A 23,539-nucleotide genomic window follows, 5' to 3' on the forward strand; every position below is an offset into this window, starting at 1 on the left:
CAATGATTTTTGTTAATTAGGTTAAGAATTTTACGTATGATGCACGATCCTCGCAGTAGAGAGCGCCATTTATGCAATAGCGAAAATCAGGCCTGAAAAAAATCAGGCCTGTACGGGATTCGAACCACTGACCTCTGCGATACTAGTGCAGCGCTCTATCAATTGAGATAACAAGCAAACTGGGAGCAGGCTGTTAAGTTGATTCGTAATAAACCCGTGTTTATATACGTATCTAATACCGCAGTTCAAAATATATGAACTTCATATATTCATTGTATCTGATTTATTATCACGGGTTTATTACGAATCAACTTAACGGCCTGCTCCCAGTTTGCTTGTTAGCTCAATTGTTAAGAATTTTGTTCATTGATTTTGACTGCCACACCCTGGCACTTTGTGGAAAGCCTAATTTATGAAACACTTCTTGAGAACGGTAAAAACAATTACCTCAAGAGGTAAAGGATGTTAACAGAACGTTGACAGACTGTTGATATTTCTGTACAGAATTGTGAAGAAACGTCGAAATATGTCCTATTCTCGTCTTTTTTGGAGTGCGACCGATGAAAAATTTACGGAAAAATACAGCGTGAGGCCAATGCTATAATGTACATGGTAGTTGGAAATGATTGATGGTACCAAAATGACTAAAAGTTTAAGAAACTGAGACAACCCGTATAATTCAAGCTATTACATATTGTTGTTGTAAACCTTTATTTAACAGGGTAGTCCCTTCAGAATACTTAAAGATATATCTGGTATCAATAGGAGCCCTAAGTTAAAAGCTAACAAAAAGTGTTAAAAATAAATAATAAGAAACTAAGTAACTAAGTTAAAATAGTACAAAATAACAATTAAAACTGATTCTTATTTAATAAATAATTATTATACACAACTGAGCCATTATAATAAAAAATTTTCTTGGCGGTCTCAGTTCTTACTGAAGGTAAGCATATAAAATTGCTTCTTCTTGTTTCTCTTAAAATGACTTCCTTATTCAACTTAAAATAATTTTTTAAAAACTGTGGTACATTATTATTTAAACACCTCTTCACTAAACCTAAAATATGAGCGTTACGGCGATCTTCTAAACTCTGAAAATTAAGATAGCGGGTGGATGTTGTACCCCATTTAGATTTAACTACAATTTTCGAGGCCCACCTTTGCAAAGATTCAAGACTTTCCATATCTGCTTTATTGCAGCTGGACCAAACAACATCGCAATAATCAAAAATGGGCAAAATTAATGAATTATACATCTCAAGAGCTGCATGTATGGTGATATTCCTTCTAAGGCGCCCTAAGGCACCAACTCTTTTACCGACCTTAGAAATAACATAGCGAACATGGTCATTCCACGTAAGACTATCGTCAAGAACGATGCCTAAATACCTAAAATCATAAACTCTATTTAATTCATAATCACCTATTTTGACAACTACTGTGTCAGTAGCTTTAGAAAGCCAAGCATCAGTTCCAAAAATTACAAATTCTGTGTTTCTTTTGTTGATAAAAAGAAAATTAATGAGAGTCCATTTATTCACTTCATCTAGGTCTGCATTCAAAATTTCCTTCAAGATTTTAATGTTCTTGCGGGCTGCAAAAACAACAGCATCATCAGCGTATAATAATATATTACATTTGCTGATAGCAGTAGGTAAATCATTGATGAACAGCACCAACAGCAATGGTCCAAGGATTGAACCTTGCGGCACACCAAAAGCAACATCACAAGGGTCTGACAGAGGAACTGCTAAGCGTAACGTAGAACTCTCAGTTTACGCTGGGCTAAGTGTCAACAATCATGAGGCGTTGGTTGGCACGATTTGATTCTAATCACTGTTCTTTGAGGAAATTTAAATTCACCTGCACGGCGAATTATAGGAAATTACCCATCATTTTCTTGTCTCAATCTCAAGGTCTTCCTTTACTACAGATTCACTCACATTCGACGGGCGATCACTAAGCACATGGTATGTCCAAATTGGGAAGTTTCAATCACACACATGACATGCCTTTCCTCAAATTTGATTATTTCCTCTTAACTTTGGCGAAATCTATTTCGCTATGAACGAAATATTAAGCCTGCAAACAGAAGCGTGTGGGTCATTGTGTAAAATGGTTGTATCAACATCCTGAAGGTCTCAAAATGCAACAGTCTGGAATCTGGAATGAATTTAGGCTTATAAGGACCTCGGCACATTGAATTACAGAGCTACACAAAGGGAAAAGGGTGATTAGCATGGTAACGGCACAACAAAACTATTCCTACATTGTACAAGACATGACGCTATCGACATTGCCGATCCTTGGAGCGAGCAGTTTCCAAAACTGCCCCTGTGAAACGGTGTTTTCACAAATAGATGTACATTAAGGTATCGGTTAGACAATATCCAGAAGAACAAAAAGTGTCAGAGGTCAGCTTTGCAATTTTAGTCATGTCATCAGCGTTGTAACAGAGTAGGAAAGGCACTTCTATTGAATAAACTGGAAGCGAATTCATGTGGTATCAAAAGTAATTTATGGGCGGTGTAACTAATCGCAAAATTATAAAGTCGCAGACAACCACCCCTATACAAGGCACATGTCAACTGGCGCATCGACGGTTCCATTAAAGGAAAGAAAAAGAAGAAGGAAAAGAAGCAAGAAGGGAAGAAATTGATGACCTTTGTTCTGCCCGTATCGTAATTAAATGGGTTCTTGAATAAAATTAATAAAATAACAAAAAAAAAAAACATTTAAATGACGCTAAAAATTATGCGCATGTTTAAAATTAGAAAGAAGCAGATTCTAAATTGAGCTCTGAATGATACAGGAAGCAAGTGTAGGTCTATGAGAGGTGATGTAGTGTGTTCAAATTTCTTAGTTTGTGCAATTACCCTAGTTGTGGCGTTCTGAAATTTCTGTTAACGATCAAATTGATACTTAGGTAGACCGTGATCTTGGGATCTTAGACCGTTACGCAATACTGTTGAAATTTTTTCCTTAAAACCTGTCTAGAACGATGTCAGCCTTAAAAATGGTTCAAGCTCATCATAATGCTCTGTTCGGCAACTCCGGGACTCGAGTTTTATACACAGTAGTGGAAAAGTCCTCTTAGCTTAAATAACTACATTTGGTCACGCGAAAAGGTGCATTACATGGGAAATATAAACATCGTTTGTGCCGCAACTGAATAAAAAAGTCTTCTTGAAGGGGAGTCAAATTAAAATCGATCACAAGACCTTTATAGAGAAAATAGTCCAAAGAGCAAAATATTACTTCACCACAGTTAACGGTGAGAGGCTATCAACTGAGATGACTAAAAGTACAGCGTAAAGGTAATTTTCTTCCGATATATGCCACTGATATATCTCTACAGCAATGTAACAAAGAGCGCACAGCACGTTATCGTGATTTATGGCTTAAGCAAAATATATCACTTGGACTCGATAAGGTACCTGCTGGTGAACACTTGCAATGCGACAAGGAGCTTCGACGACTTTCTTGATTTCATTTTTGATGTTAAAATTGGACCTAATGCGAAATAAATGCTGTTAGAGTGAATGGAAAATTAAACCCACGACTATGAATTTGGTAAGTTACTTTAATGCATGATGGCAGTCCGATGGTTAAAAGGAAAAAAAAGGTGAATTCAGTTGTATTGGAATAATCACTACTTATTGCAGTAAGTCCAGTTAATTCCTTTCCCATCTTGATCGATATCTCAGGAAGAACGAAGTTCGGGTGCCGTACGAATATAACCTGACTATGACACTTTTTAAAATGTTAAACCGGGTTTGAAAGATCAGAGTATTCATAAGAGAAAATGGACACAAATCAATACAACAATGTGTGAAAAGCTCCCGTTTACCTAATACTCTGTTTTTGAGTGTTTGGTAAGCCTTAGACAATGTCGCTTTACTTTCATTATCAGCGACGTGAATGTTCAGAATCGATGGCACTGTAACCATTCTAGCGAAAGTGGCGGCAATTAAAAATTTCACGGAGGAGGGAGTGGCTTTAAAGTGGACTATGATTTCTAACACATTGTCGACCTACTTATTTACATAATTCTTTAAAAAAGTCGTCGATCATGAGTTAAGGGCAGGGGAGGAGGGTAATCGAGGGCCGGTTAAACTATTAACTTTTGTAGCATCATCTAGAAAAATCTTGAATTATCTGTCTAAAAATACTTCTACCAAAGAGTTTTATCATGGCTAGTCGTATGGAGAGTCCCACTTCATATTCATCGAAAAAACTTCCCTTTAAACCTCATCGACCAATGTTATTTGTAAGAGTCCAAAAGAGTTCTACACGTTGTTTAACAGTGCAAATCTAACTATCTGATATAATGACTTCTTCTTGACAGGGACTTGTCCAATAATCAGTTAAAGAACTTACCCCTGGGAGTTTTCAACAGGAATAGAGAGCTCCGGAGACTGTAAGTACCAACCGACATGAAAATCTTTATTTATCGCTGCAACATGGGAGAGACTGAAACAGTCTCACGCAGAATTTCACAAATATAACCTGACAGTGACATTCCGATGACAGTCCAATATAAAAACTTCCCGCACATGAGATTACTGTGAGATAGATATCCTCCCCTGGGGTGGGATGGGTGGGTACGCAGAGCCCCATTTAAACCATTTAAGCCAGCATATGCTGAACTGGGTATCTCTGCTAAAATATTGTTGATAAATGAGTAAATAATTAAATATTCCATTGAGTCACCTTAGCAACGCAATATATCTGAGAACTCAATCACTAAGCGGAGTAAAATGTTGGCTTCGAATGGGCAGTATCGCAGGCCCACATTCGACCAAAATTCAGGAGATCTTTGTTCATTGTCAAACTCGCTTTGATCTATATACCAAGAAAGAGAAAATTTTTTTAATATATTTATTGAATTAATTAACTCATGATCTTACAACAAGAGGTTTGTCTCATATATAATATTAATTGAATTCTACTAAATTTGCCCACTTATTGACTATTCATTTACAAAGGTCTTAACATTTTCTAAAAGTAAAATTATGTTTCGAACCTCATTTTCAATGGTCCCGTGGAGAGGTATAAGACAGGACACCTCTCATAATGTTGAAATCCTTTAGCAGACAATGCAGAGAGGGGTCAAAAGTCTTTCCTGTAACTTTTTAAATCGTGTCTATAATCTCAACAACAATTTCTCAAGCTGTTTACTGATACCATAGACGTCACCTAGGAGAAATTTTGGAGACTGTTGGGAGCTACGCGGATTTACAGAGTCGGGAAAACCTCTCTTGACAGGATAGATACAACTGCATTTTGAATAAAATAGCAGATACACACCTTAGAAGTGCTCTTCAAAGCATATGATTGTGATATGGTACTTTCTAATCTCAACTGAACCCCCATAGCTACTTTACCCATTTTCACATGTCGCAATTTCATTACTCGTGAGCTTTTGTGAAGGTTTGAAATTTTACGGAGAAGTCGCATGCGAATCATTAAGAGAGTAAATGAGTTAACACTGCACTCAATGATTTTTGTTAATTAGATTAATAATTTTGTTAATTGATTTTGACTGTCACAACCTGGCACTTTGAGGAAAGCCTAATATATGAAACACTTCTTGAGAACGGCACAAACAATTTCCTCAAGAGGTCCTTACAAATGAAAGAATGTTAACAAAATGTTGACAGAATGTTAATATTTCTGCACAGAAATGTGAAGAACTATCGAGAAATGTCCAATTCTCGTCTTTTTCGGAGCACGATGATTGAAAACTTCACGGAGAAAACAGCGTAACGCCAAAGCGATAATGTACATGGTAATTGAAATCGATTGATATTGCTAAAATGACTAAAAATTTAAGAACTGAGACAACCCATACAATCCAAACTATTACATATCGACGAGGAACGGCTAAGCGATACTGAGGAGATTTATAACTTTCATGTATAACTCTCAGTTCACGATGGACTACGTGTGAACAATAACGCGTTGGCTGGCACCATTTGATTCTAATCACTGTTCTTTGAGAAAATTTAAATTCACCTGAACGGCGACTTATAGGAAATTACCCTTCATCTTCTTGTTTCAATCTCAAGGGCTTCCTTTTCTACAGATTCACTCATATTCAACAGGCGATCACTAAGTACATGGTATGTTTAAATTGGGAAGTGTCAATCACATACATGACATACCTTTCTTCAAATTTTGTTGTTTCCTCCTACCTTCGGCGAAATCTATCTCGCTCTGAACGAAATATTCAGCCTGCAAAAAGAAGTGCGTGGGTCATCGTGTAAAATTGTTGTATCAACATCCTGAAGGCCTAAAAATCCAACAGTCTGGAACCTTGAATGAGCTTTTGCATATAAGGACCTCGGCACATTGAATCACAGAGCTACACAAAGGGAAAGGACTATTGTTTGCCGGTGATTACTATGGTAACGGCATAAGAAAACTATTTTTACATTATACAAGACATGACGCTATCGACATTAACGATCCTCGGAGGGAGCAGTTTCCAAAACCGCCCATGTGAGACGGTTTTTTCACAAATAAATGCACACTTAGGTATCGGATAGACAATATACAGAAGAACAAAAATTGTCTGAAGTCAGCTTTGCAGTTTTAGCCACGTCACCAGCTTTGTAACAGACCAGGAACGGCACTTCTGTTGAGTAAACTGGAAGTGAAATCATGCGGTATCAAAAGTAATTCATGGGCAGCGTAACTAATCGCTGAATAATAGAGTCGCAGACAGCCACCTCCATACAAGGCACCTGTCAACTAGCGCACCGACGATTGCAATAAAAAGGGGAGAAAAAGGAGAAGGAAAAGAAGCAGAAAGGGGTGAAACATAGACTTTGGCTCGGATGAGCTTTATTTTTCCGTTATCGTAAATGGGCTCTTGAATAAAATTAATAAAATACGCAACAAACATTAAATAACGCTGAAAACTATGCGTATGTTCAAAAGCGCTTTATCGTGTATCATAAACTACTACCGAATACTTTTCTAGAGAGAAACGTTTTGAGTTCTTTCTTAAAGGTAGCTTGGTGGCTGAAGGATCTGATTGGTAACACATGGCAACGAGTACCATAAGGCAGGAGCAGCATGAGCAAAAGTGCGATCCCGAAGTCTAGAGCAGGTGACCGTGGAACGGACAGAAGAGATTGTGTAGACTAATGGAGAGCATAGTTGGAGGCAGGCTTTAAAGATAACAGATCTTAGATTGTTTAACGACTTAAAAACATAAAGAAACAAATTTAGAATTGAACTCTGAATGATACAGGAAGCAAGTGAACGTCTATGAGAGCCAGTGTAATGCGTTCAAATCTCGTAATCTGGACAATCACCCCAGCTGTGGCGTTCTGAACTTTCTGTAAGGGATCAAATTTATTTTTAGGTAGAGGAAAAGGAAGTGAGTTGCAGTTATCAAGGTGCAGAGATACAAAAGGGAGGACCAGTGTCTTTGTTGATTGCATGGAGAGGACTTTTCTGCTCTGTCTCATGCTGCAGAGTCCACGAAAAGCCTTGCTTCAAGTCTTACCGATGTGAAAATCCATCAGCATCCGAAGCAATTTTAAATCTCAGAGACACTGAAAACTGAAGATACAACAGGAACCATGTCCATTGTACTTGGTGTGGATTAACACCTTAATAAAGACTCGGGCTTTATTCTGTAATCGCGAAGTAGTGAGCAATAATCTATGGTAATCCCATATTTAAACCGCCCACTCGGAGCTTATTCAGTGTACGCAGAAACAAGTATGAGTAACTTTATCATCCGATGGTTCAACTTGCAGTTTTTCTAACCGAAGTAATTAAAAAACTGCCTGATGAAACATTTCTGTGTGAAAGAGCATTGGGGCACACCAATTTCTTGCGTGGTTTTTAGATGCCTTGGTTGTTGCGTGCTAAATACTGCAGTAAGTAATCACGATCACCGAAGACTGAAGTCTCACAATTTAGATGCTGAGACTTCACGAGCAAGGTTAACGCAATTTTAAACAAGTTATTGTGCATCCTGATACCTTTCCTTCATCTCGAGTAGTAACTCTGCCGGACGTAGGCCACCTATGTCAGGAATCAGCGATGGTCTGCTCAGATTTTTCATCCTTTGTTTTTTCTCCTGACTATTCAATGCACAGAATGCCGTGTTTGGAGTGACTCCTCAACGCAGCTGACTGCGTCATGCTGATCTGATTAGGGAGCCATTAATGTAGTATATAATGCAATAATTCACTTCTGTTTCAATCTGATCATGACTTCCTTCAATCCTGACAATCCACACAGGACTCCCTCGTATCTTTTATATGGGAGAAGGGAGGTTAGTTGACTGGGTTCAGTTCTCGTTAAAAATATCTCATCACTGGGTCATTCTCACTGACCAGTTTTGACAACGAACTGACTTCAAAATATATCATTAACTTCTAATGTGACATATAGCTCAGCCATCCTAGGCTTCTTTCTTAGGCAATATTATTTTGAATTAAAAATACAAGCTGTAAACGTTAACATTTGGACCAAATGAAATGTCTCGAAAAGGTGTGAGATGTTTCTGGCTCTATACGACTTTTTATCCCAAATAACTTACCGGGACTTGTGGTTGATCCAGAGTCAACTGATTGATGCAGGAGTAAATAGGTGGCGAAGCGTGCCATACCACGTACATTGGGTGACCTTTCAAGATGAGAGAGGCTGGAGAGCTTATGTCATAAAAAAGATGACTTGTTTTTTGTTCAATGGCTATCAAAGAATATGGACTGCTGGGTTACAATAACAGTACAAGGAGTATTGAAGATCGAAGCGAAGAAAACCTTTGAAAAATGAGGGAAAATGGGGTGAGGGGTTGAAGAGAAGGCAATCGACTCGTCCTGTTTCCTTTATTTTTCCTCTCAGTGGCGTCTTTTTAAATTGGAACTTTTTTTCCTCTCAATCTGGCCTTAGGTAGCTCGCGGGTAGTATACTTCAATAGATAACACTTCAGGGATATATTCCACTATAACTAAATCATAGCGGAGTCTCTTTTTTACCCTTGTTGCCCTCATTCACTTGATTGTAATGAGCATATTCCCATCAATATTCTGTTCTTCTTGTATCCCTTTCTTGCATTTCAAGATTCCTAGACAGCCTGTTTCCCAAGGTTGAAAATATAATTCCATGATATATAGAAGCTCATTTCAAACCATGATGTTCTTCAGTCTTTGACTCTCATATTCCTATATCTCCTAATACTGGATTTTCCTTATTTACTCTCCTGTAGCGACTTGTCCTACAACCAACTGGAAAAGTTACCTTCAGGAGCCTTCTTTCGTAATCTGTATACTCACGAACTGTGAATAAACGTTTGTTTCGCTTGCTATAGGGCTGTAGATCACTTTTCTCACCTTAGCTAACTCTGTTCGTATGGTTTTTTTATAAAAATAGCTGTTTATTTCAGGGCCATATCTCTGAAAGACTGGTTTAAACCAAATTGAATCATTTGGCTGGCTAAAACCGATATTGATCGCCGTTTAAATTTTTCCCATCTAGAGCGATATCTTTTAACATATGTTTTAAAAATGCAACAGGCAGAAAAAGAGAGAGAGAGAGAGAGAGAGAGAGAGAGAGAGAGAGAGTTCACCTAGAGCAAGGGAGTGTTTTTGTTCGTTTTGTTTTGTTCCTCTCTTTTTATTTCGCCCGTGGGGTTACTAGAACGGACACTTTGTGTTTATTGTTTGGCCATACGATAACCATATCATCAACTGAGCCAGTTAAGCCTGTATGGGAGAGTTGTGACCTCGTTTGTTGCCACAGAACTCCATGGAAGAATATTTGTCGTTCAAAGTGATTCAACCTCGTAGACCACCCTCTAATCGACTAATGTTATTTGTCTCAGATGGGATAGGAAATCATAGTGAACTGATATTTGTTAACGTTTAGGCGCTAGTTAGAGAGCATTCTAATTGTAAGGAGCGAAGAGAGGGTGTGTTTCTCAATGAAATATGTGTTTGGACGAAATTTGTAATACGGAGAATGATTTTAAAGTTGGCATATTTAGAAACATTTGGAGACTGGCCTCCCAGTCTTCAGATCCAAAGAACCCTTGAGATCCAGAACTGACCAGCAGTAAAAATAGTGAGATCTGATAGACTTTAACTGAAGCTATTTAACGCTCACTAATAGGTTCAGATAAACCATACCGACATACTTTTGTATATAGTACTGTACTCAGAAGATCGAGCATGATTCCAGCATGACTACTAAAATTGTTGGGCGTAAATGCGTCAAACTGTGTTGCAAAAACTCAGTGAAATCTTGAATCATTTGTAAATGTAATAATCCTATCAGAAAATCCTATCTTGAGAATTTGTATGGCCTCTTTCAAACCTAATCAACCAATTCTGTTTAATGTACTTCCTCGAGTAAGCGCTTGGGCACTTCTGCAAAATCTCGGCTGAGAAAAGGGGAGCTTATTGGAATGAGGGTGCTTTATAGGAGTGGCAACTTATTAAGTAGATGTTAACCTGTTCTGACTCAGCCGTTATTAAAAAGTTGTAGATAAAGTGGCAATAGAAACAGGTTTTATTTGTGTTCAAGATAGCGAGGGAGGGGGTGGGGGGGGGCAAGTTGAAAGCCTTATGTAACAGTGCATTTGAAACTTTTTCACTTGATGATTCCTTTTTAATTGGGTACATAAAATTGAGAACTAAATAGGTTTCGGGCGCATTCAACTTTATAGGAATCGATTTAATTCGTCTTGGTCACAAAAGTCTCTGTTTCGCTAATTATAAAGATAATCGTTAATTGACATCATTAATTTTGCGCGTCCACCTAATTAGCACTCTACTGTAATGTCTATCGGTTTCTGTCATCCCGATCCTATTGTGTAACAAAAGGCAAGATTCGTTGGTTCGTCTCTTGTTTCTGTTGAAGAGGTAATTTCCAGTTTTTTAATTCACTTCTGAGAGGGTTTTGCTAATGAGGGTCCTCTGGGTAGCCTCTCTTTAGCAAATGCGCTTCACTTGTAATTTTCTCCTCGAATATTTAAGAGGAGTTTGTTCTTAGAGGTCTAAGGGTCTCCCCTTATAAGAAGTCTTTTTTTAATTACCTTGGCAACCCAATATATCTGAGAACTCAATAACTATGTACAATAAAGTGTTTGCTCCGAACGCGCAGCATCGCAGACTCATTCGACCATCTTTCAGATGATCATTGTCAAACACGCTTTGTTCTATATACCAAAAAAGAGAACTCTTTTCAGTATGCTTATCTAAATAATTCATATCTTACAACGCGAGGTCTGTCACGTGTGTAATACTAATTGAATTCCACTAAATTCTTTCACTTGTTGGCTATTCATTTTTATTCAAAACTGGATCATTGGATAATGTAATTCAAGACTTTTTATTGCTTAGCCACTATGCTATACGAGCCAATATACCATAATATAATATCAGTACATCGTCAAATCCGGTTTCTTCTTACAAAATAAAGTCGAGAAGACTTCTCTAATATCTTGGGGGTTTTTTTAAATTATAAAAATATTCCACACGCGCTTGTTGGATATGACATTATTCTAGCCAACTTGGTGCTACGCGTCTCGTTGGCTATATATCATCTCATATCCAACGCGCTCTCGTGGAAAAAATGTTAAAGACATGTCTAAAACCAAAATATTGTTCCGAACCTCATTTTCAACGTTCCGAGAGGTATAAGACAATTCACATCTCATAATGTTGAAATCCTTTAGCAGGCAATAAAGAGAGGGGTCAAAAGTTTTTCCTTTAACTTTTTAAATCCTGTCTATAATTTCAACAACAATCTTTTCAAGCTGCTTACTGATTCCATAAACATAACCCAGGAAAATTGTGGAAGCTATTTATTTATTTTATTTAATCTTTATTTAAACACGATCAATTCATCAGCCTATAAAAATACATATCACATACGCTAAGATATCTAAAATTAAAACTACATACTATAACACTAAACCTGTTTTCCGTGAATGCCGTGCGTTAGACTTAAAGAATGTCATTGATCTTACGTTTAAATAACCCCAGAGACTCTGTGTTCCTTATATAGCGTGGTAAACTGATCCATAATGTGGCGCCATTGTAGCTAAAGCTTTTTCTGTAATAATTAGTGCGCGGTAGTGGAACATTAAGCTTATTTTCAGAGTCCCTGAGGTCATAAGCAGAGTCACGCCACGTAAACTTTGAATATAGATACCTTGGAGTTAGCCCGTGCAGACATCTAAACATCATGGTGGCTTTATGGATTTCCTGCTGGCGTGCAAGATTTTTCCACCCTAAAAACTCGAGTAGCTCAGTTGGATCAGCATCATAGTTAGAGAATGTCAACACACGGGCTGCTCTATTCTGCAATTTCTGCAGTTTGTCTCGCAGCGTTTTCCCACAGCTACCCCAAACAATGTCACAGTAATCAAAGTGAGGTCTTACTAAAGCTTGGTAGATGAGATGTAAGGTTGATGCTGGGATCAGGTGCCTAATTCGCTTTAGGGCCCCGATACCAGAGGCGATCTTTTTCGTTAGTTTTTCGATGTGACTATGCCAATCGAGTTTATCGTCTATTATTACACCAAGCGATTTTGTAGCTGTAACCTGGCTCACTTGAGTATTGTTCATTCTAATTGTTGGTGAAGCTGTGAGAGTATTCAGTCTTTGCCTCGACCCTATTAGCATGAATTCGGTTTTAGTCATGTTCAACGTGAGCTTGTTCGCTTGTAGCCAGTTGAAGACGTTTTCTAGATCTTCATTTAGACAAAACTGAACGTTCTCAAGATTGCTTCCCGCATATGTGAGGTGCGTGTCATAGGCATACATTCTCGGTTTACAATTTGATAAGCAATTTGGAAGATCGTTGATATATAATTAGAACAATAATGGACCGAGGATGGTCCCTTGAGGGACGCCGCAAATCAACGAGTAGCTACTGGATAGCGACCCGTTCACAGGGCATTTTTGTGTTCGGTTTTCCAAATGTGACTGAAACCATCTGAAATATTTTCCATGTATACCATAATAGTTTAGTTTCGATAGAAGGATCTGATGATCAACAGTGGCAAAAGCTTTTTTCAAATTTAGAAAAATGACTCCACTTATTTTCTCGTTATCAATATTATATGCCCAAGAATCTGTCGCTTCCAACAAAGCTGTTACAGTTGAATGATTAGCACGAAACCCTGATTGCTTTTGACAAAGAATATCGTGCTCTTCCAAATAGGCATATAACTGTTCACAAACTATCCTTTCAAACACCTTCGCCATTATTGGAATCACCGATATTGGGCGGTAATTGTTAGCATCACCGCGGTCACCCTGTTTATAAAGAGGGGTAATCCTTGCATATTTCCAGTCGTCTGTGAACGTCCCTTGGCTAATAGATTGATTGAAAATATCACATATCGGCACACAAATAAGATCAGCACATTCCCTGATAAACCTAGCAGATATTTTGTCAAGGCCCGTTGCCTTTGACTTATCTAGTTTATATAAAAGTGAAAATACTTTAGTTGGATTGGTGGGTTGGAGCTTAAACCGTTTATCTGTTGCGGTAAGATATCTTTGATAGCTACCACTATCACAATTTATCTCACTGGCAAGTTTTGGACCAATATTAGCAAAGTGGTTATTGAATTCGTTTGATAGCTCCAACGGATTAGTTATCGTTAGTCCGTTCAATTTTAGTGACGCCACTGGCGTTTTGCCAGATTTTCGAGAGGTTAGCTCGTTTATAGTCAGCCAGGTCTTTCGGGAGTCGCTGGTTTGCTTATTAAAACTATTTTGGTGATAAACTTGCTTAGCTGAGCCACAAGGATTTACAAAGTCGAAAAAAGCTCTCTCGACAGGGTAAATACATCTGCATTTTGAATAAGATAGCACACACACACCTTAGAAGTGCTTTTCGAGGCAAATGATTGTGACATGGTACCTTCTCTCATATCGATGTCTAATCACAACTGAGCCCCCATAGCTAGTTTACCCATTTTCATATGTTGCAATTTCATTACTCGTGAGCTTTTATGAAAGGTTTGAAATTATATGAAGAAGTCGCGTGTCAATCATTCAGAGAATAAATGATTTAACACTGCACCCTTATCAATAATTTTTGTTAATTAGGTCAAGAATTTTGTTAATTGACTTTGACTATTATTACTAATATTGGAATAGTTATTGCAGTAAGTCCAGTTAATTCCTTTCCCATCTTGATCGACACCTCAGTTAGAATTAAGTTCGGGTACCGTACGAATATAACCCGAATATGACATCTATTGAAATGTTAGACCGGGTTTGTGCAAGTGCTTCTCACAATTTTATCGATTGCCATTTATTGAGCAACACATTCTATTTAAGGTTATAGAATGGAAAATCCAAACCACCGCAATTTCATTGTCTATTTTTTTTTTTAATTGTGGGTGATTGAGCCCCGTCCTAACCCAAATATTAATACGTTGGAGTCTCTTGCTTGCTCAAACCAGCAATCCTATGATAAGAAAAGACTCGCTTATTCTAGGTAATTGTCTGTCTTGACTGTTTAACTTTAGAAGACTAGCAAAGGCTGAGAAAATCACAGAGCATAAGGTTTCTTTAATTTTGACCGCTGACGTAAACCTCTTTACGACCTCTTACACCCCGCGCGGGTTATTAGACCAGTAAAGCGATAGTAAGTGTGGTCTTTTGCTTTAATAACGGACTCGCTTGCACCATTCAGAATCAGTTAATAATCCGTTATTAACTTTTTGATAAGCCTTAGATAGTGTTGGTTTAATTTTGTTGTCAGCGGCGTAAATTTTATTGATGGGATTGTAACCATTCTGGCGAAAGTGGTGGCAATAAAATATTTCACACAGGAGGGATAGGCTTTTAAAGTGGACTATGATCTCTAACACATTGTCGACTTACTTATTGTTGTAGCTTATTAAAAAAGTCGCCGATCACGAGTGAGGGGGGAGGGGAGGAGGGTAATCGAGAGCCGGTTAAACTATTACCTTTTGTTGCACTAGTCTTGAAAAATCTTGAATAATCTTTCTATATACTTCTACCAAAGAGTTTTATCTTGGCTAGTTGTTTGGAGAGTCTCACGTCAGAATTCATCGAAGAAACCTTCCTACAAACCTCATCGACCGATGTTATTTGACTCCGATGAGAAAGGAAACCAAAGTTAACTGATATTTGTTCACGTTAAGGCAATTCTTACCTATGTATTCTGAGGTGAAAATCAAATCAGGAACTCTTTGAGCCCCCTCCACCCGGTAAGAATCTTACAAAGTTCTAAGCTTTATCTAACAATGCAAATCTAACTATCCGATGTAATGATTTCTTGTTTACAGGGTCTTGTCCAATAATCAGTTAAAGAACCTATCCCATGGAGTTTTCTGGAGTAATTCGCGCCTCGAAAGACTGTAAGTGCCAACGTTATTCATTATTTACTACTGTACCATCCATGCAAGCAATGGGAAGGAATGAAGCAGTTTCACGCAGAATTCCACTCTTTGTAAAGGAAAAATGTAAATTCGGTGGAGAAAACAATCTATGGCAAGAAATGAAACATCGCCGGTCTAATTCTACATCCTCACGCCCATGCCTCTGGAAAGAAACTCTGCACTATAAACGCTCGCGGTAAGGACTATATGCAACAGCTTAGAGTCTGGTAGTTCTGGATTGTTGAATCCCGATGTTTAAATTTGCCTGAAAATAATCGTTTTTATGTGGAGAAAGTTAGCACTTTTTCAGGTTTTATCAAGACGAGAGCAATCGATAAAAAAAGTATCGTATTTATCGCTTGGTTTGTAAAAAGAGTATCATAACGGTGATTTTGACGGAGTTTTGCAGTTTCTAAAACTAAGTTTTATTGAACGTAGAATTGCCGGAAGCGATTGCTGATTGTAACCATACACTGGATATGACCTTCACTAGAAATGATAACTACAGCGTTTGTTCGGTACATGTCGATCGCGATCTTGGGATCTCGGGCAATATATAACAGAGTGGAGAACACGTTATTACGATTTATAGCTAAAGCGAAACATCACTTGAACTCGATAAAGAATCTGATGGAAACAATTGCACTGAGACACGGCGCTTCGACAGCTCTCTTGATTTTATGGACAATATTTAGATAGTTACAGATGGGAACGAATCCCAAATAATTGCTTTTAAGGTGAGTGGAACCTCCAATTGACGACCTTAGGAATTTCATAAGAAACTTTAATACACGATGACAGTCCGACATGCAAAAGTGAAGAAATAAAGGGAAGTGTTCTAGTTGTAGTTGAGTAATCTCTAGTTATTTGAGTCTGATGAATTCCTTTCTCATCTTCATCGTCATCTCAGGAATAATTAAGCACGGGTGCATTAAAAATACAACCTGACGGTGATATTCCGCAGACAGTCCGATATGCAAAGGCGAATAAAAAAAAAGGTGAACTGATGCAGTTGTATTTGAATATTCTCTAGTTCTTGATCACTCTCTCAGAAATGATTAAAAACTGGATCATTGGATAATGCAATTCAAAACTTTTTATTGGCTTAGCCATTATGGTATATGAGCCAATATACCTTAATCTACAAGTATGTTAAGCGTACCCGTCAGCTTAAAATCAAACGGGAGCTAAAAAATCCGGTTTCTTCTTACAAAATAATAATTTATTGGGGGTGTTTTTAATAAAACAATTATTCAATTCGGGTGTCATACGAATATATCCTGACAATGATATCCATTAAAATTTTGGACCAGGCTTCAAAGATCAGAGTTTTACATTTCATGACACTTGAGCGAGTGTTTCTCGCACTTTTAACGATCGCTATTGATCTAATAGAAAATTCGCATGGAAGCAATTTGAGGTTATAGAATAAAGAATGCAAATCAGCGGCAACTCTTTTAATTTGTCCTTCATAATATACTGACACCTGGTTTTTAAATAGTAGCTGATTGACACCCGTGATAGGCTCAGATGAATTAAAGTTTGTATGTAATGCTGTAGTCAGAGGATGATCGAGCATGGTTCCAGCATAATTACCAAAATTCTTCAGCGTAGATGTATGAAACTGTGTTGCAAAAATTCAGAGCAATCTTGAATTATTTGTAATTGCAATAATCCTATCGGAGAATCTTACCTTGACAAGTCCAATGGCTTCTGTTAACCAAGTCTGTCGAACATACTTCCTCGAGTAAGCGCTTGGGCACTTCTTCAAAGTCTCGGCTGAAAGAAAGGGGAGCTGATTGGAATGAGGGTGCTTTATAGGAGTGGCAACTTATTAAGAAATTATTGACTTGTACTGATTCAGCTGCAAAGAGTTGTAGATAAAGTTTCGCGCGTTAACCATTATGTGAATCGGTCTAGTTCGTCTTGGTCGCAAAAGCTTCTGTTTTGCGAAAGATAATCGTTAATTGATATCATTCAACCTCAGTTGTGCGTCAGCTCAATGTGCACTCTACTGTAATGTCTATCGGTTTTTGTCATCCCGATCCGACCCTTGTCTTTACTAGAAATGTTACAATCCTTTAAATTGAAAAAAATTAACATCACGTGACTAAGGTATTTGACACCTTGGGAGACAGCTATGGCGAGTCTCGACTTAAACCTATGGTTAGGGTTGGGGTTGCAGAAATCACTTGAGTTCCATCGACCTTTTTCCAGTATTTTGATGTTAGGGTTACAGTTGGGTTAGGGTTACAGTTAGGTTAGGGTTACGGTTGGTCAAATTAAAATCGATCACAAAACCTTTATGGAGAAAATATTCTCAAGGGAAAAAATTACTTCAGCACAGTTAAGGGTGAGAGACTATCAACTGAGATGATTAAAAGTACAGCGTAAAAGTAGTTTTCTTCCGATATATGTCACTGACATACAGCAATGTAACAAAGAGCGCCCAGCACGTTATCGCGATTTATGGCTTAAGCAAAATATACCACTTGGACTCGATAAGTTACCTGATGGGAACACTTGCAATGCGTAAAGGAGCTTCGACGGCTTTCTTGATTTCATTTTTGATGTTAAAATTGGGCCTAATGCCGAATATATGCTGTTCGAGGAAATGGAAAATCAAATCGACGAATATGAATTTCGTAAGTTACTTTAATGCATGATGGCAGTCCGATGGTTAAAAGGATAAAACGGTGAATTCAGTTGTATTGGAATAATCTCTAGTAATTGCAGTAAGTCCAGTTAATTCCTTTCCCATCTTGATCGATATCTCAGGAAGAATGAAGTTCGGGTGTCGTACGAATATAACCTTACTGTGACACTTTTTAAAATGTTAAACCAGGTTTGAAAGATTAGAGTATGCCATTTAACTACATTTGTGCAAGTGTTTCTCACAATTTTTAGCGATTGCCATTTATGAAGGAACACTTTCAATTTGAGGATATAGAACGGAAAATCCAAACCGCCGCAACTTCATTGTCTGTTTTTGATTTTGTTTGTTTTTGTTTTTTGCTTTTTTTTTTTAATTGTGGCCGATTGACAACCCTCCTCACCGAAATATGAGTTGGAGTCTCTTATTTGCTGAAATCAGCAAGCCTTTGGAAAAAGGAAAAAAAAAAGGAAAAAAAAAAGGAAAAAAAAAGATACTCGCTTATTCTAGTGATATTTCCGTCTTGACTGTTTCACTTTTGAAGACTAGCAAAGGCTGAGAAAGTCAGATAGCATAAGGTTTCTTTAATTCTGACCGCTGACTTAAACCCCTTTACGACTTCTTACACCCTGTGTGGGTTATTAAGCCAGTAAAGCGATAGAAAGTGTGGTCTTTTGCTTTAATAATTAACTCGCTTAGACCATTTAGAATCAGTTGTTCACGTTGGGTATAATGATATAATATCAAAAAAGTAAATGTGTGAAAAACGATGTATGAAAAGCTTCAGTTTACCTAATAATCCGCTATCAAGTCTTTGGTGAGCTTTAGAAGATGTTGCTCTATTTTCGTTGTCCGCGACGTAAATTTTATCGATGGGATTGTAACCATTCTAGCTTCCCACTTCATATTCATCGAAAAAGCCTTCCTTCAAACCTAATCGATCAATTTTATTTGTCTCAGATGAGATAGGAAATCATAGTTGACTGAAATTTGTTAAGGTTAAGGCCCATCCTTACTTATGTGTTTCAAGGTGAAAATGAAATCAGTAGCTTTTTTTAGTCCCCTCCACCCGGTAAGAGACATATAAAGTTCTACGCGTTCTCTGACATTGCAAATCTAACCATCTGACGTGATGGATGACATCTTGTTGACAGGGACTTGTCCAATAATCAGTTAAAGAACTTACCCCTGGGAGTTTTCGACAGGACTACAAAGCTCGAAATACTGTAAGTACCAAACGACATAAAATCTTTATTTATCGCTGTAACGTTGGAGGGACTGAAAAAGTCTCACGCAGAATTGTAAAAATATAACCTGACAGTGACATTCCGATGACAGTCCAATATGTGAAGGCGAAAAAAAAGGTGAACTGATTCAGTTGTATTTGAATAATCTCGATTGCTATATCAGAAATAATTTAGTTCGGGTGCCGCACGAATATAACCTGACAACGACATCTATAGAAGTCTTAGACCGGGCTTCGAAGATCAGAGTTTTTCATTGAATGACATTTGTACGAGTGTTTATCGCACTTTCAGCGACCGCCATTTATCCAGCAACAAATTCGTTTAGAGAAGCGATTTGAGATAATAGAATGGAGAATCCAAACCGCCGGCAACTCCACTGTCCTTCATAATACACTGACACCTGGTTTTTAAACTGTGGCGGACTGACAGCTGTCCTTACCGAAATATTAGTTGGAGCCTCTTGTTGGCTAAAATCAGCAATCCTACAAAAGGAATCTTGCTGATTCTTGGAATTTGTACGTCGTGACTGTTTCGGTTTTTGAGACTAGCAAAAAGCTGATTCGACTGGATAGCAAGACGTTTCTTTCAATATCCTAGAGACACGTGCTATTTTATTCGCTGAGAGAATTATCTACTCCCAGTCTGAGCGATTCTCTCATATGCTAAGAAGAGAACATTCCAGTTGCAAAGAGCGAAGAGAAGGTGTGTTTCTCAATGAAATATGTGTTTGGGCGAAATTTGTAATACGGAGAATGATTTTTAGTTAGCATATTTTGAAACATTTGGAGACTGGCCACCAAGTCTTCAGATCCAAAGAGCCCTTGAGATTCAGAACTGATGAGCAGTAAAAATAGTGAGATCTGATAGACTTTCATTGAAGCTATTTGACGGTCACTGATATGTCCAGATAAACCATACCGGCATAATTTTTTGCGTAATACGGTAGTAAGAAGAACGAGCATGATTCCGGCATGATTACCAAAATTCTTGGGCGTAAATGCGTTAAACTGCGTTGCAAAAACTCTGTGAAATCTTGAATTATTTGTAAATGTAATAATCCTATCAGAGAATCCTATTTTGAGAAGTTGCATGGCCTCTTTCAAACCTAATCAACCAATTTTGCTTAATGTACTTTCTCAAATAGGCGCTTGGGCACTTCTGCAAAATATCGGCTGAGAAAAGGGGAGCTTATTGGAATGAGGGTGCTTTATAGGAGTGGCAACTTATTAAGTACATATTAACCTGTTCTGATTCAGCCGTAATTAAAAAGTTGTAGATAAAGTGGCAATAGGAACAGGTTTTATTTGTGTTCAAGATAGCGAGGGAGGGGGTGGGGGGCAAGTTGAAAGCCTTATGTAATAGTGCATTTGAAGCTTTTTCACTTGATGATTCCTTTTTAATTGGGTACATAAAATTGAGAACTAAATAGGTTTCGGGCGCATTCAACTTTATAGGAATCGATTTAATTCGTCTTGGTCACAAAAGTCTCTGTTTCGCTAATTATAAAGATAATCGTTAATTGACATCATTCAATTTTGCGCGTCCACTTACTTAGCACTCTATTGTAATGTCTCTTGGTTTTTGTCATCCCGATCCTATTGTGTAACAAAAGGCAAGATTCGTTGGTTCGTCTTTTGTTTCTGTTGAAGAGCTAATTTCCTGTCTTTTAATTCACTTCTGAGAGGGTTTTGCTGATGAGGGTCCTCTGGGTAGCCTCTCTTTAGCAAATACGCTTCATTTGTAATTTTGTCCTCGAATATTTAAGAGGAGTTTATTCTTAGAAGTCTAAGGGTCTCCCCTGTTAAGAAGTCTTTTTTTAATTACCTTGGCAACGCAATATATCTGAGAACTCAGTCACTATGTACAATAAAGTGTTTGCTCCGAACGCGCAGCATCGCAGGCTCATTCGATCATCATTCAGATGATCATTGTCAAACCCGCTTTGTTCTATATACCAAAAAAGAGAACTCTTTTCAATATGCTTATCTAATTAATTCATATCTTACAACGCGAGGTCTTTCACGTATGTAATACTTATTAAATTCCACTAAATTCTTCCACTTGTTGGCTATTCATTTTTATTCAAAACTGGATCATTGGATAATGTAATTCAAGACCTTTTATTGGCTTAGCCACTATGCTATACGAGCCAATATACCATAATCTAATATCAGTACATCGTCAAATCCGGTTTCTTCTTACAAAATGAAGTCTAGAAGACTTCTCTAATATCTTGGGGGCGTTTTTTTAATTAAAAAAATTATTCCACTCGCGCTTGTTGGATATGACATTATTCTAGCCAACTTGGTGCTACGCGTCTCGTTGGCTATCTATCATCTCATATCCAACGCGCGCTCGTGGAATAATTGTTAAATACATGTCTAAAACCAAAATATTGTTCCGAACCTCATTTTCAACGTTTCGAGAGGTATAAGACAATTCACCTCTCATAATGTTGAAATCCTTTAGCAGGCAATAAAGAGAGGGGTCAAAAGTTTTTCCTTTAACTTTTTAAATCCTGTCTATAATCTCAACAACAATCTTTTCAAGCTGCTTACTGATTCCATAAACATAACCCAGGAACAACAACAAACATATGAAACATATGTGTGAACTGCGGTTATGAGACTTATATGAGAACGATTCTTCGCAGTAAAGCACTATTTGAGCAATAGTGAAAATCAGACCTGAAAAAAATTTCAGGCCTGTACGGGATTCGAACCACTGACCTCTGCGATACTAGTGCAGCGCTCTACCAATTGAGCTAACAAGCCAACTGGGAGCAGGCCATCAAATTAATTCGATATAAACCCGTAGATGATAAATCAAACAACAACAAACATATGAAACATATGTGTGAACTGCGCCGCACTAGTATCGCAGAGGTCAGTGGTTCGAATCCCGTACAGGCCTGAAATTTTTTTCAGGTCTGATTTTCACTATTGCTCAAATAGTGCTTTACTGCGAAGAATCGTTCTCATATACGTCTCATAACCGCAGTTCACACATATGTTTCATATGTTTGTTGTTGTTTGATTTATCATCTACGGGTTTATATCGAATTAATTTGATGGCCTGCTCCCAGTTGGCTTGTTAGCTCAATTGGTAGAGCGCTGCACTAGTATCGCAGAGGTCAGTGGTTCGAATCCCGTACAGGCCTGAAATTTTTTTCAGGTCTGATTTTCACTATTGCTCAAATAGTGCTTTACTGCGAAGAATCGTTCTCATATACATAACCCAGGAAATGTGTGGAAGCTATTCGGAGCCACAAGGATTTACAAAGTTGAAAAAAGCTCTCTCGAAAGAGCATTTTGGTTAAAATGATATCGGTTTTACTCACGTACCAATGAGAACTAACTAAATAATTAAACACATGCTGTCTATAAGCAGGTCTCGAGGGTATTACATCACACATCACGCATCACATTACATCGCGCATATTACATGCTCGTTGGCATCCTAGACACTACAATTCTGACTCTTCTTCGTCGGAAATATGATTATAATTGTCCGCCACTTCTTTTTTTTTTTTTCGTAACTACAATCCAATTCTTCGCTTGCGCGATGCGAGAAAACCTGTTTAACCGGCACTACAATAGACAAGTACAAATACCGCGTGATATTTGTACTCGTCTATGGCGTTATTTGTACTCGTCTAGGTGTAGTTGGATAATAATGTCGAAGATATTCACCTCGCCTTCGGCGAATAATTGTTAAGTATAAGACTCGGGTTTTATTCTGTAATCTTGAACTTGTGAGCGACATTCCTCGGTTAGTCCGTATTCAAACCACCCAATCGGAGCCTCAAACGTCACTCTACTCAGAGATTCTTGTGTGTTTCACAGTTGTTTCACTGAAATAGCACGTCCACGCGTAAAGAATTTCCGCTTTCAATATTGACCAAAGAGAGATAAAAGTCAAGTTATTGTACGCAACAAGGAGCATGTTCGTATTCGAAATGGCGGGAAACTAGAGGACGAGTGCCTATCTTAGTAGTCGTGGTAGTGAACTTTATTAATGTGTCATGAAAACCTAGCGCATAGCACTAATTGGGGACACAGGGTAAAAGCTTTAAAAATAAGAAATCTGGAACATATTTACAGAATTATTTACCTAACCTATTAACAGTTAAAATTATTTATCAATGTCCTAGAGTTAAAAATCAACTATCACAGAGCGCACATTTTTTACATCCATCATCAATCATGACAGTCATGTCCGTTCTCCCGATTTTGCTCTTAA

At 37.9% G+C, this 23,539-nt stretch overlaps 1 protein-coding gene across 1 annotated transcript in view; it reads left to right on the forward strand.

The window, feature by feature from the left end:
* The first annotated feature begins 8,808 nt into the window (after window positions 1-8,808).
* The window catches only part of LOC148742925 (uncharacterized), a 65,943-nt gene continuing 51,212 nt past the window's right edge, over window positions 8,809-23,539 (forward strand). Inside the window, exons 1-2 of the mRNA XM_088749145.1 lie at window positions 8,809-8,813; window positions 9,236-9,307. Of these exons, the coding sequence (XP_088605271.1) occupies window positions 8,809-8,813; window positions 9,236-9,307 (77 nt within the window). The remainder of the gene's footprint in view (window positions 8,814-9,235; window positions 9,308-23,539) is intronic.

This window comes from Stylophora pistillata, chromosome 1 (assembly GCF_964205215.1).
Source record: "Stylophora pistillata chromosome 1, jaStyPist1.2, whole genome shotgun sequence".
Classification (NCBI taxonomy): domain Eukaryota; kingdom Metazoa; phylum Cnidaria; class Anthozoa; order Scleractinia; family Pocilloporidae; genus Stylophora; species Stylophora pistillata.